Source organism: Astatotilapia calliptera, chromosome 2 (genome assembly GCF_900246225.1).
Source record: "Astatotilapia calliptera chromosome 2, fAstCal1.2, whole genome shotgun sequence".
NCBI lineage: Eukaryota > Metazoa > Chordata > Actinopteri > Cichliformes > Cichlidae > Astatotilapia > Astatotilapia calliptera.
The window spans coordinates 26970244-26984484 of record NC_039303.1 but is presented as its reverse complement, the minus strand read 5'-3'; the positions used below and the strand labels follow the sequence as shown (position 1 = coordinate 26984484).

Sequence of the window (14241 nt, the reverse complement as noted above, 5' to 3'; positions counted from 1 at the left end):
CACTACACTAATAAAACAGTGAATTTCTTTTAAAGTAATGTTTGGAAGAGTTTTTGAGGACCTCATTTGCTATTTGCCCTCAAACCATGTTAAATATTTTTTCTCCAGGTGGTGTGCTGAAGGCGGCAAACTCATCTGCTGTGACTACTGCAACAACGCCTTTTGCAAGAAGTGCATTCTGCGCAACCTGGGCAGGAAGGAGCTGTCAGGGATTACTGATGAGAACTCAAAGTGGCACTGTTATGTCTGCAGATCAGAGCCCCTCCAGGATCTGGTCTCCAAATGCAGTCGCGTCATGGAGAAACAGCAGCTTAAGCAAAAGAAAACGGAGAAGACGGAGGAACGTGAGAGCAAGAAGCATAAGAACAAAGCAGCCAAAGAGCACAAAGCAGTCGTCAATGGAAAAGAACACACAGAAGACTCGGGGACCATGACATTCTCCTACAGAAAACTGCACATACCAAAAGAACTTGTAAAGAAAGCAAAAAAGCTTGTTGAAACTACAACTGGGTTGAACAATACTTTCATTCAGTTCATTCAACAGGAAGCCGAGGACCAGGGAGATAGATCTATCAGGTATCGGCATTTGAAAGCCTTTAAGGCCGTGCTTTCTGATTTGAGAAAAGCTCACAGTGCTTTAGAGGAGGCTTTGGAGCCTGAGTTTAGAAACATGGAGTTGCAGAATGGCAATGAAGGCCAGCACGTTGTTAGAAAAAGCACTAATGTTGAGGCAGTTGCAGAAAATGATACCATGGACAACACTGCAGATTCGGTGTGTGAGAGCGATCCACCTAAAGAGGCGGATGAGGAGACGCTTCAGGAGCAGGATGTGGTAAAAGATCAGGTGTCAGAACAGAGTGAAATGAAAGAGCACCAAACAGAAACTGACGCAACCGAAAGGACAGTTAAAAAAGAAGTTTGTGAAGATGGGCTGGTGTCTGCTGGTGAAATGTCCTTAGATCATGATATTATGTCTGTGCCGCCTTCGGTTCCTGAAGAGCTTTTTCAGATGGTGGAGAGTCTTGCAGATTCTACAATGCTGTCACAGGCTGACACAACCTCGGTCACTGATGCCGAGTCACAGTCTAATGGAAACCCAGCAGACACTCAGCCCCAGCCTAAGGTAAAGAACCTTATAGTGAAACTGACTCCTGTCCCAGTTGTTACAACGCGTGGGTCAAGGTCATCCAGGTCCAAAAACAAGGAAAAGGGCGGCGAGGTGTCAAAAAAGTCTGAACAAGAATGCGAGGAGGAAGAAAATGCTGCTTCTGATGAAGTAGATGGAACCAAGAGCCCACCGCCCAGCCGTCGCTCTAGCAGAGTGAAGACTACTCCTTTGAGAAAGCAGACTGAGAATAAGGACAAGAATGTGTCCTCTGACTCGGATTCAGAGTCAGAGGAAGATCACAAAGACAAGGTCAAGTCTTCCAAGAAATCCAGGAGCACTAAAAAGGAAGACGAGAAACAGGCCAAGGCTTCTGATAAAAAGACAGCTGACTCTGATTCGGATGAAGTTCCTGATGTACTGAAGGAAAAAGCCGCAGCAGGCGACAGCACTGATGAGGGAAGCGCCAATTCTAAAAAGCATTCGCGCAAACTAAAGCCATCCACAGAAGACGCAGAGAAATTGTCCAAACGCAAAAGGAAGTCTGTAAGCTCCGATTCAGACCTAGCAAGTAAAGGTAAGAAGACTTCCAAGAAGAAGAAACGGAACGGCTCAGACTCCTCAGACTCGGACTCTGAGGAGAAGGACAGTAAAGCGCGTGTAGCGAGGAGGAGATCTACCCGTGTAAAGAAGCAGGATGACACAAAAGAAGAAAGCAAAAACTCACCTGAGACGAAGCCGAAGAGGTCCTATGAAAAGAAGTGCAAGGGAAAGGGCTCTGGAACATCCTCAAAGCTACAGTTGACCTCTAGTGATGAGGAAGAGGAGGCTGAAGGTGCCTCTGGGGAGGACAGCGACGAGCAAAAGATCAAACCTATTGTGGAGGATAACGTTTTGGCAGGCAGTGCAGCCTTTATTCAATCCTCAGGTACACCTGGAAGTAGGGCTGCTCGATTATGGCAAAAATGATAATCACGATTATTTTCACTGAAATTGAGATCTCTATTATTTGACGATATTTATTTAACAATAACAATGTGTTGAATAATGGCTTTAAAGATTGTCAAAAAATAATATAAAATAGTGTGCAAATACTGATAACAGTGCAAATGTTAGCAATATAAAAAAATAAATGAAAAATGTAAACATCTATACTTAGTGAACTTTGCAGTGTTGCTCTGTGGTGCAGCTACGACACAGTAGCAAAGTTTACACACTGTCTACTTGATCCACGTCTGACTCAGCGAACCCATGTTTCCACACCACTGAAGGGCTTTTTTTTAACCTCTCTTTTCAACCAACGGCAGTCACTCTCCTCTCGAAATAACTTCTGCTTAGCTTTCCGAGCTTCCCTCGGGTCCTCTTAATTGTTGTGACGCGTGATGTGTTCGAAACACAGAGAGGTGCGCTCGATTTGCCACACGGAGCAGCGCGAGAGTAAAGCACGAGGGAGGTCATTTTTAATGATCGTTGAAAGCCCAGATCGTAATTTAGATTAAAATTCGATTAATTGAGCAGCCCTACCTGGAAGTTTTATAACATGAATTAAATAAATGAAATGTGCTGATGAATGCGCTTCAGGAGGACAGAGATGTGTTAAACTTTTCTTGTAATGACCTTCATGGCCTTCAGTTAGCTACACGTGTGTATGGAAAACTACTTTAACATTTAATCTTTAACCACAGCGAAAACAACAGCATCTTTTTGAGCTATTACCATCAAAGCCAACAGCTTTGACCCAAGGCAGTTCCTCTTAAAGATATCTCCAGTTTATATCTCCTCAGCCAGAATGATTCATATCAGCAATTTATTTCTTACTGGAACTGACCAGCTGTAGTAACCTAAATAATTGCGACATTTAGCCCTGACTTCTGTTCAAACTCTGTATTATACTTCCATATACATGCGATAATTTTGATTACTCTCTTTATTCTTATTAAAGTCATCTACAAGTTCATGGCAATATAAAAGAAAATTGTGAAGGAATCATTCTAATTTAGCAATTTTTTATATTGATAATGTCTTTGATCTGTTTAAATGTCGGAGAGGTTTGCTATAATGTGTGGTGTTTTGTACAGGAGATGAAGTGGACACTAAAGAGGGAATTACTGGGATTTGTGACGACGATGATGACGACGATCCTGAGAACAGGTACTTGTAAAAGAAATTGATTCTTCCAACTAGGCATCAAGTGGGTATCAACATCATTCAGTCCCAACAGTGAAACGCGAGGTTTAGCGTTAGCAGATCGAACAGCTGCATTGAAACAATCTCAAAGGAGAAACTGGTGTTCGAATGCTCTGATTTATATTATATTGCACTAACTTTACAAGGTTCCACACAAATGTTGTATTTGTTTGTTCATTTTTTGGGGGGCTAGAATGTTTTTGTAAAATCAGGTTTTTATGATTTTATTTCTCTTTACCTGCAGGATTGCAAAGAAAATGCTGCTTGCCCAAATAAAATCGAACTACTCCTCGGGAGCAGAGAGCTCCTCTGACAATGAAGAGGCAGAAAAGGAGGAGAAGTCCTCCAAGAAAGTTAAAAAAGAAAATGAAGAAGACGAACAGCAAGGTAGAAATTTGTTAAATAATCCTAGGATTTTATTTTATTTTATTTTTTAATAATACTCATCTTCATGAACATTTTCAAAACAAATTTTTCTTTCCATGAAGATGATGAGGATACAGAAGACTCTGGCTCTGATGTCGAAGTGAAGAAGAGTGGCAGACGCCATAAACTGCTTCGTCATAAACTCTCACTGAGTGAGGGTGAATCAGGAGAGGAGAAGGCTGCTGGGAAAGAGAAGAAGAAGGGCAAAAAGAAGTCAGGACGGAAAGGTTTGTTCTGAAATTATAATTCAGTGTCTGTGCCACGTCCTACTTGAGGTTAAAATATTTGAAGAAGCTGTTAGATGACAGGTTTTCGTTTTGTTTTTTTATTTGCATTTCAGTGGACAGCGATGACTCTGCAGACTCAGACTTTGAAAAGTCAGAGTCCAGTGGCGAGTCGGCCGAGAGTGAGGTAGTTAGCGACTCAGACAATGAAGACAAGCGTCGAAAGACCAGGTGAGAGGAAAGAACTCCAACCAGTGGTGGTGACTTATTTCACTGCCGGTGGATCCGGACAAATCTAGTATTGTTCTTTTTATTCCTGCAGAGCTGCGAAGAAGAAGGATGATGAAAAACAGAGAAGTTATGCTCAGAAGAAGAAGCGACGCAGGATCAAAGTTCAGGATTCTTCTTCAAGCAATGAGAAGGTGTTTTAAATGCAGTGCACTTGGTGCTCCTAAACTGTCCCAAAGCTTCTTTTTTCATAGTAGGATTACTAGGTAGAGGAAATGGAGCCATGTGAAATTTACCAAGTCAAGTCATGCACGACACTTAAAATGTTATTTCAACTTACCCTGGAGTGTGTTGTGGGGATTATTGAGGCCACAAACCAATCATGGGGCTGCTCAGCTACTGATCGTAGCCTAAGGGCTGAACATCAGAGGGCTGAACTTGATGTTCATTTCCACAGAGTGGAGAGGAGGGCGGGGAGGACCAAGATGGAGAAGGACGCAAAGGCCGAAAGAAGATCCGCAAAATCCTGAAGGATGACAAGCTGCGGACGGAGACGAGGGATGCTCTGAAAGAAGAGGAGGAGAGGAGGAAGCGCATAGCAGAGAGAGAGGCACTCAGGGAGAAACTTCGAGAGGTAAAGATGAAATGTGCGGCTGTTATCAGGAGTATAGACTCGATATTCAAAGCCCTGAGCTGTTGTAGGAAGTGGAAAGAAAATGAAGAGTTTCCAGTGAATATTAGTTGTAAGAGGATCTAATGATGAGCAGTACGTTTCATTATTTGCACTTTATGCTAAATCAAATCATGTGTCTTAAGTTTTTCAGATCAAGCAGTTGGAGAGTCTGCTTTGGAAGTTATAGTAATTACCATAAAACAAATATATGAATCAAAGATTCAGAAAGGTTAGTGTGAAAAGATGGGCTGTCAACTAGCTTGTGAAATACACTGGTGTGAAACTAACAGGGATCCTGGACTTTGATGGTTGGTGTGTATGCCAATGCAAATTTATGTTTAATAGGCCAATAACACATTTCCTGACCAATCTCCCTATTACTACAAATTTAAACTTGGCACAAATCCTGGTAGGTTAGAACTCATCCTGCTGATTTTGAGTTGGTTCTCAGTGGTGGGAATGCTGCTGCATTGTGGGTGGTAAATGGCTACGAATAAAGAAAAATCCAGAGTGAAATCAAGTTGAATGGATATGTTTTTTTGTTTTTTTTGGTAGAGAAATTAAGAATTACAATAAAGGGATTTGCTAAACTGCCATGTGGACCAGTCACAAATTTAATTGTGATAACATTTTTGTTATTGGGATCTATAGTGTATGGGCTAGACTTTTTTGTGGTGCATGACATTTGAGAACTTGTCCTGTAACTCCTGCATATGATGTAAAATGTTCCTGGTGTTTGTACCAGGACTCTCTGGCAGCTGTGGCCTTTGAACCACTCTGCTCATCCTCTTTTGCCTGCAGTGGCACATTTTTTTTTCTTTCTTTTAAACCTTCATCTAAAAGAAGCCCATAGCAGTCCGCTGATGGCTGCCTCTGGGAGCAGTACTGCCAAAGTAAGTGGGTTGAGGCTGCTGGTCCAAATCAAACATTTACTGGAGAGAAGCAGATGTTGGGGAGACGAGGGCCACACAGAACCACAACATGCTTCACAGCTGTCTCCATTTTTGTTTCTTGTTCTCTATTATCTCCCTGTTGTATTATTGGTGGTTGTGTTAGCATTAGCGTTAGCATGGTTTCATAACAGCCTGTATGTATCCAGCATACAAAGTGCCAGTTGTGGTGGCTACATTGTTTGCCAATATTAACGACCCATGTAAAAAGTCAGCCATGTGCTCATAATTCAGGGGTAGCTCTGCTGTTAAATACATTTAAAGGACATTTTTAGAAAATGAAAGTGTAACGAGCAGCAGGGTGTTTCCGTAAGTACTTTATTTTTTTTATTAAAATGAATAAAATGCGCCATGGTTTAGTCAGAATTGCCAAAAGTGCATGATGGATTTTTCTTTTAATTTGTGAAATTGACCATGCATTAGCCTAAACGGGCTTCCTTCACATACACAGACGTAAAGAGAGCGAGGTATTTTGTTGGAGATACAAAGTGAGAATTTTAACATACTGGAAGAATTAGTGATATATTTCTTTTACTTAAGACGTTATTTCCAGATTTTAGAATTAAAATAATCTTTTTGGCTCTTCTTCATTTTGCAGGTGATTGTGGTGGAGGAGTCTTCCCAGGTTGTCTGCCCCATCACTACCAAGCTGGTGCTGGACGAGGACGAAGAAACCAAAGAGCCTCTGGTGCAGGTGCACAGGAACCTGGTGACAAAGCTCAAACCTCACCAGGTTGATGGTAAGGACACAATGCACAAAGAATTTTGAACCGGTAGGTGCTGGAGAAAAAAAAAAAAGCAAAGCAAGCCTGAGGTGCTCGGCACTGATGTTTCCTATCGTGTGTGTTTTGTGTCCCTGTCAGGAGTGCAGTTTATATGGGACTGCTGCTGTGAATCGGTGAAAAAAATTGAGAAGTCTTCTGGCTCTGGCTGCATCCTTGCCCACTGTATGGGCCTGGGAAAGACTCTGCAAGTGAGTTACTTGCCTTATATTGTCTGTTCATTTTCACTCTTGTACAAACTACACCAGTTGTGTAATGCAATGTTTTTAGCTGCCCCAAACGTACAGAAATGACCTCCTGTGGAACTTTAGAACAGCACAGAGAAGCAGTTGTCAAAATCAGTGCTTATATTAAAAGGCAGTCTGATAAAAATGTTCCAAAGCTCTGTGCTGTTGGTGCAACATTTGACTCGTTTTGTCCTGTAGGTGGTGACATTTCTTCACACGTTGCTGCTTTGTGAGAAGCTCGATTTCAGCACAGCACTGGTGGTTTGCCCTCTGAACACTGTCCTGAACTGGCTCAATGAATTTGAAAAGTGGCAAGAAGGAATGAAGGATGAAGAGAGTTTAGAGGTAATGGGTTGCCCTTGTGACCTTTCAAGCCTTTTCTGTTTCCAGTGCGTTGCTTAGCATATTTACCTTTGGTGTGCTCAACAGGTAACTGAGCTGGCTACAGTGAAGAGGCCACAGGAGCGAGCGTACGCTCTTCAGCGATGGCAGGAGATGGGCGGCGTTATGATCATGGGCTACGAAATGTACCGAAACCTGACGCAGGGCAGGAACATCAAGAGCAAGAAGCTCAAAGAGACTTTTCAGAAGACTCTGGTAGATCCAGGTAGAGTGATTTTTACGTTACATGTTATGGACTTAGGTTATCTTTCGGTGCTCCTAAAAATCAATCTTGTGGTCCAAATGATCCTTTTTTAAACTGATATAAGCTAAAACAAACATTCACTTTAAGTGAGTACATCTCTGGCTGAATGTAGACTCAGTCCTGGGGTTGTTTTTTGCACGTTAGCTGTTCTAATGTGGCCACATGTACCAAATTAGCCAAACTGTTTTCATTTTCTTTTGTTTACATCTGAGCCTGTTACTGGTAAACCCCTTTTTTTTTTTTTCGATGTGCGTGCCATTCCAGCGGTGTGACCTGATCTGAAATTGGCTGCATTAAAATTATCCTTGTGTTCATTTTTACTAGGGCCAGACTTGGTGATCTGTGATGAAGGCCACATCTTGAAGAATGAGGCCTCTGCTGTGTCCAAAGCAATGAACTCTATCAGGACGAGGAGGAGGATTGTGCTGACTGGAACGCCGCTGCAAAATAACCTTATTGAATGTGAGACTTCCTGCTATCATCCATGTGAATCATTTATATGGATGATTTTTGTTTACTTTTTAAAAATAACTTTTCTGACTTTTGTCTCCTTACCAGACCACTGCATGGTGAACTTCATTAAGGAAAACCTGCTTGGTTCAGTTAAGGAGTTTAGGAACCGCTTTATTAACCCCATCCAGAACGGTCAGTGTGCTGACTCCACCCTACAAGATGTCCGGGTCATGAAGAAAAGAGCTCACATTCTTTATGAGATGCTTGCTGGATGCGTCCAGGTATATATTTAAAAAAACATTTTTGTGTTTGAAATGATTCTCTCAGGCCTCCTTTGACTTCCTGCTTAAATAATGCATTTGCTTTTCCTACAGAGAAAAGATTACACTGCACTCACCAAGTTCCTACCTCCCAAGCATGAGTATGTGTTGTCAGTCAGAATGACTCCAATCCAGGCTAAACTTTACAGATACTACCTGGAGCACTTCACAGGTGAGAACCAAGCTTTAGTGCAGTTTGTTTTTTGCTTTGTTGATGTTCAACAACCCTAAGTTTTAGTCCCAACTAGAGGAAAACTCTTTGGTACTAAAATTGTGTTAATTTAACTCCCCATATTTTTCCCATGGTTATTCACGCCCTGCTGCAGTGGCTCTCTGCCTCACCAGTGTGGGCCCATGGTGCAGTTTGACAACCACTGCTTTAAACTATTTGGATCTTTGGGGGTTATAAACAGCAGGGACTCTTGTGGCTGCTAGCAGTGCTTTCCCAGTGACAAGTCTGATCTGATTGCTCATACAAAGATTTAGACCACGCTTAGACTAAAACAAAATTAGGGAATTCGACTGGAAAACATGTATAGGCTAGGACTAGGTTAAATCCTACTGCGGGAGTTCTGTTTCTCTTGAAAGCGCTCTCCTTACTGGATTTGCTCAGACAAGGTTTTTAGATAAATGGAGGGTCTTTCTGGTGGCGCAGTAAGTCATTTAGTGAACTTTTCCTCTGAGAGTGTGTGTGTGTGTGTGTGTGTGAGTGTGAGTGTAAAAAAGAGTGGCAGCTGGCACAGTGCCGCAGGCAGGGTTTAAGCCCAGTTTCCCACGTCTCCCTAATGAAGAGCTCTGGGAGTGAGGGTGTGGGGTAAGAGGGGAGGGATGTGGGGCATAAAGGGAAGGGAAAGAAATTTCTAGGGAGAAGGGGCCAGAGGTTTTACACCAAAAGCAAAGAACAGGAGGGCTGGTATTTAAGAACAGGAGTGTTTGGAGGGATTGTTGGTATGTGTTGTGGCTCATTAGGCTGGGTTGTCCACAGTGCACAGCGCTGATGTTGTGACAGAGGATTTAGTGTTTTAAAGTGGTGTCTTCAGACTAAAGACCACCACGGGTTGTGGTGGGAATAGCCATAAATATTCTCTCCTTTAATTCCACTGCTTATGTAAAACTTGAACTAACTTCTGATGTCTTGGGGTCAGTGCAGGTCAGCATCCTGAATAGGTACGTTAGTGTTTTAGCGACTGCTTTTTGCTCTAGGAAGCAGCTGATGGAGCAGATTATAAGGCTAAGAATTAGCTATTAATCATCGGCTTTATTGTGATTTTGTGGTTTCAGTGTTCATTCCTTGAGAAGAATGATTTGCACTTATTGCTTAGTTTTGTCTGTACAATTACTTTGTAAATGCGCTGCACAGTCAAAATCAAGCAAAGTTTTCAGGCCGTTGCACGTTTTCCACATTTTCAGACTAATCTAAAATGGATCGAATTTATTTTATTTTCTTGTCTGTCTGCACACAATACTCAACCGTGTTCAAACAAAAACAGGTCTTTGGGTATTGTGTAAATGTAAGAAAAATAATGAAATGGCTAATTTGCAAGTATTCCGACCTTTGCATTTGTACTTTGTTGTTGAAGGAAGTCTTGGCAGCTGAGCCATCCTCAAATCATATTAAAAGTGATCTCCCATCCTTCTTGGCAGAAAAATGTAAAAAATTCAACCAGGTTTGATGTGCCGATAATGTGCACAGCCATTTTCAGGTCTCTCCGGGCATGCTTTGAGTATTTCGTTGATGTCTGTACTCTCTAGCTCTCAGAGGCGATTTTTATCATCTTGGCTCAGTTTGATCTAAATGGTGAGGGAGTTTGCCCTTTTAGGAATTAGAGGGGGAAACATGATGCTATAAGACGACGAGAGCAAATAAGAGTTAAATTTAATTCATATAGTACCAAATGTCGGCAATAGTCAACTCGAGGAGCTTGATATTGTAAGATAAGCACCTTAAAATAATTGAGAAAACACTCCAACAATCAGACGACCCCCCTATGCGCAAGCACTTGACAATAGTGGGAAGGAAAAACCTCTGGCAGAATCAAGCTTAGGGTGGGGCAGCCGTCTGCTATAACCAGTTGGGGTTGAGGGGAGGAAGACAGGATAAAATACAGCCTGTGGAAGAGAAGTCAAAGATTAATAACTAATGCAGCACAATATTCCTGATGATAATCTTTTTCATAACTGTTCAAAAACAGAATTGTTTCTGGAAAACATTTTAGAGCTCAACCCAAGCCACTTTTGTATCTATCTGGCAGCACCTTTTAGGTCATTATCTTGTTGACGTGGACACTTTAGAGCTCTCAGGATCTCAGAGTAAAGTTAGACTTTTTTTTTTTTTAAATCCATTTTTTCTATGCGTCTGTCCAGCTAATCTCCCACATTATGTAACAGAAAAACTGTCACAGTCAGCCACCGCTGTGTTGACCTGTAACAACAGTGTCAACGAGGCATTCCTGAATTGTGGTTTCCACGATACATGCTGTTGGATATCGTGACCAAATAATTCAATCTTTGTTTTGTCAGACAAGACGATATTTCTTCTAACTGTATGAAAGTCATTAAGGTTCCTTTTGGCAAACTCCCAGCAGGCTGTCATGTGTCTTTTAGACAGGAGCGACTTCCCCCTGGCTACTCTTACTATAAAGGCCTGATGGGTGGAGCGCTGACCTCGAATCAACTTTTAAAAGCGTCTTGAGGATAATTGATAAAATTAGAGCTCAAATGTGAGTCTCACTCCAAATGCTGTTTTTGCTTTGTTGTCTAAGGAGCTTGGAAAGAAAAGCGTCTGGACTTCTTTAGGTTGCTTGAAGACGTTTCACCTCTCATCCGAGAAGCTTCTTCAGTTCTAGGTTCTTCCGTTCTTGAATTCAGTTCCTAGAACTGAAGAAGCTTCTCGGATGAGAGGTGAAATGTCTTCAAGCAACCTAAAGAAGTCCAGACGCTTTTCTTTCCAAGCTTCTTAGACTATGATGACCTGGATGACTGAGAACCTTCACAGACCTTTTGCTTTGTTGTTTTTTCAGTGTTGTGTGTAGGTTTAAAATTGAGTTGAATCCTTTTTAAGATGAGTTGGGATTGCTTAGAGCTTGTTCACTATGGAGAAAAAAAAAAAAAAACAACCTCTGAGTACCAATTAAATATTTTGCTATATCCACCTCTGACACTCCGGCCAGCATTAATCTGTATTAACTGTCAAATTACTGTTTACCTCAGCTGTGTGAAGCTTCCATATCTGTTTACTGTGGAGGAGTCCAAAACTGGTTAGTCAAAGCTCATTTGTTGTTATGGCTGGCTAGTTGTGAGCAGTTCATTTACTGGGGAGAAATGCATGTTTAATCTGCTGACAGTAACAAACTGTTTAATTATTCCGACTAAAAGACTTATGCACGTTTTAGACAGTGGAGTTGAGGCACGGGGTGTGGAAGGAAGATGATGAATTGGATACAAGGGAGAGAGGGAGTAGTGGTGGAAAAGGTAGAGGAAGATGTGAAAAAAGAAGCGAATGATAATGCTGAGGTTTCAGAAGGAGGGATAAGATCCAAGGAAGAGGCGGTACAGTGTCAGTGCAGATGGGAGATTTTGAACCACCATGGAATGCCACTCTTACTTCTCCTGCCATTCAGCCCTGTGTGGTTACAGCTTAAAGGCTTAATACTGACAAAGGTGTGAATTGTGTTTCTAACAATCTCTCATGACCAAAATATATTTTTTTAATTATTAAAAACAAGAGTTTATTTATTTATTGTTTTACATTGTTTGATGATGGGCTGTGAAAACATGTAAATTTAAAGCTCTTAATGGATCATATGTAGTTTGAAAGAGTGGTTTGTGATCCTTAAAATGAAAACGAAATTATGATTGGTGTTCTCAGAAATTTCTTAGTTAAGTTTAGCTGTCTGTCAGTTTGTCAGGTTTCCTCTTTTTGAAAGATTACAGAGAGTTAAACTCAGTTGCTCCTGTTCTTATCGTCTGTATGTATAAAAGGTTTAAGAGCATGCTGTCAGGTACGTAATGCAAACACACATCCATCTTCTCCCTCATATTCTTTCCCTTGCGTGCAGGTGTGGGGAATGCTGTGGAGGGGAGCCGGGGCCGCGCAGGGGACCAAACTCTTCCAGGATTTCCAGATGCTCAGCAGAATCTGGACCCATCCCTGGTGCCTTCAGCTGGACTACATCAGTAAAGAAAACAGGGTAGGGCTGGGGAAGACGAGACTAAACCACAGCAAACACTGACTGAAAAACTAGAAATACATTCCCACAAATTGCGCACACTGTAGCAAAACAATAGAAACACATTGCTGACAGGTCACGCTTCGAGCAAGAACACCACATACTGCTACTGAAGCAAAACTTTTCCCCTTATGCATCGTTTCTGCTGCCCAAGATCGAGCCCTGCGTACAGCTGACCTGCATTGCTGCACAGTTGAATCTCACACAAGTGTACTTTCCCGCAGGGTTTCTTTGACGAGGACAGCATGGACGACTTCATCGCTTCAGAAACAGAAGAATCCTCAATGAGTCTGACCTCCGAAGATGAGAAGATCAAAAAGTAAAGTCATGTTTGTTTGTTATTTATTTATTTCTTTATACAGATATGACATAATTAAACTGCTTTTCTACTCGGCATCTTACTCTTGCTAACCCAGTCTCGCTGTGCCTCCTGGCTAATAGGAAAAAGAAGCAGGGAAAAGGGAAAAAGAGGGGATCTGACGATTCGGACAGTGATGATGTTGAGGTCATCAAAGAGTGGAACACCAGCTCTCGTGGCAGGAACGGCGAGGGCCGAAACAGAGCGGAGACTGTAGAGGAACGTGAGTGTGCAATAACACACAGAGGGGACTACGATTGGTTGGCTGGGTTTAAGAGGGTCATGAACTGTACTGTATATCTATATAACATTTCAGGCTCTGATTCAGTCCTTCCTACTCTCTAAGTAATTAGTTAGTGAGAGGGGGAATCTGTTTTATCAGAACTGACCTCAGGGAACCAAGCACACTACCTGCTTGTCTGAGCCTAGGTAAAAAAAAAAAAAAAAAAAAAGAAGGGGAAAAAAAAGCCCCTATTGCAGCCTTATTTTAGGCTCCAAGCTGATCCATTTGCCCTTGTCCTTATTCATTCCCACATACTGAGGAATGATGATTATATTGTGATATCCTTCTGTTTTATTTAGAAATTAGGAGGCTTCACATCCAGCTGCTGCTACAGGCAGAAGCTGTTGATGAGTGCGCCTCTCAGTATAAACAAATATGAAATGCACGCATTTCCATCCCATTCTCATGAACCCGATGTCTCCATAGATGTCTTGACTTCTCACTTTAATCCAGGATGATTTGATTCAAAGTCTTTAAACACATTTTTAGCTATAATGTGAGAATTTTTATGCCTATTAAGAAAAAAAAAAATCAATACGCTAATTAAGCAAAAGTTTTAATTAAAGGCCTAATAGAATGACATGGAAAAAGTGATGACCTTTTATACCTAAAGGGTCACACCTGAAAATACCTGGATTTAAACTGGAACTTTACTGGTTGGTAGGGATGAGCAGCTACTTGTGGGTTTGAGTGAGTCTAAAATCTTCTGTTTCCTTTAAAGTCAAAGATTCATGGAGATACAGTATATGGATCAAAGTACAGAGCCATCTATACATCACACCTACTGTAGATGCTCGGTCATAGAAACCTGTGAAATGAGGCAGTTTCTGTGCTGAGGTTAATGCCAGAGGAGTTTTGGAACTCTACAGGTTTTAAGTGCGAGTCTTGGCGACTTCTGTGTGGCTCAGCGCTCGGTGACCCGGCTCTGTAGCATTTTGTGGTCTGCTGCTTTGTGGATGACTTGCTGTGGTTCCTAAACACTTCCACTTTGCAGTAACACCACTTATAGCTAATCGTGGAAAATGGGGGGGGGGGGATCACGTTGCGTTGGTGGCATCCTATTACAGTACCACGTTCTTCAGAAGGACTTGTTCTTTCATAAATGTTGGTAAAGGCAGACTGCATGGTTAAGTGCTTGATTTTGTACACA

General features: G+C 41.8%; 1 protein-coding gene across 1 annotated transcript in view; it reads left to right on the top strand.

Moving 5' to 3' along the window:
* Window positions 1-14241, top strand: part of atrx (ATRX chromatin remodeler) — a 34892-nt gene that overhangs the window by 4317 nt on the left and 16334 nt on the right. Inside the window, 18 exon segments of the mRNA XM_026191120.1 lie at window positions 109-2033; window positions 3184-3256; window positions 3537-3679; window positions 3781-3945; window positions 4059-4173; window positions 4265-4364; window positions 4628-4804; window positions 6392-6533; window positions 6657-6766; window positions 7001-7147; window positions 7232-7409; window positions 7773-7910; window positions 8007-8182; window positions 8276-8393; window positions 12280-12317; window positions 12319-12411; window positions 12675-12769; window positions 12892-13031. Coding sequence (XP_026046905.1) covers window positions 109-2033; window positions 3184-3256; window positions 3537-3679; window positions 3781-3945; window positions 4059-4173; window positions 4265-4364; window positions 4628-4804; window positions 6392-6533; window positions 6657-6766; window positions 7001-7147; window positions 7232-7409; window positions 7773-7910; window positions 8007-8182; window positions 8276-8393; window positions 12280-12317; window positions 12319-12411; window positions 12675-12769; window positions 12892-13031 — 4073 coding nt within the window.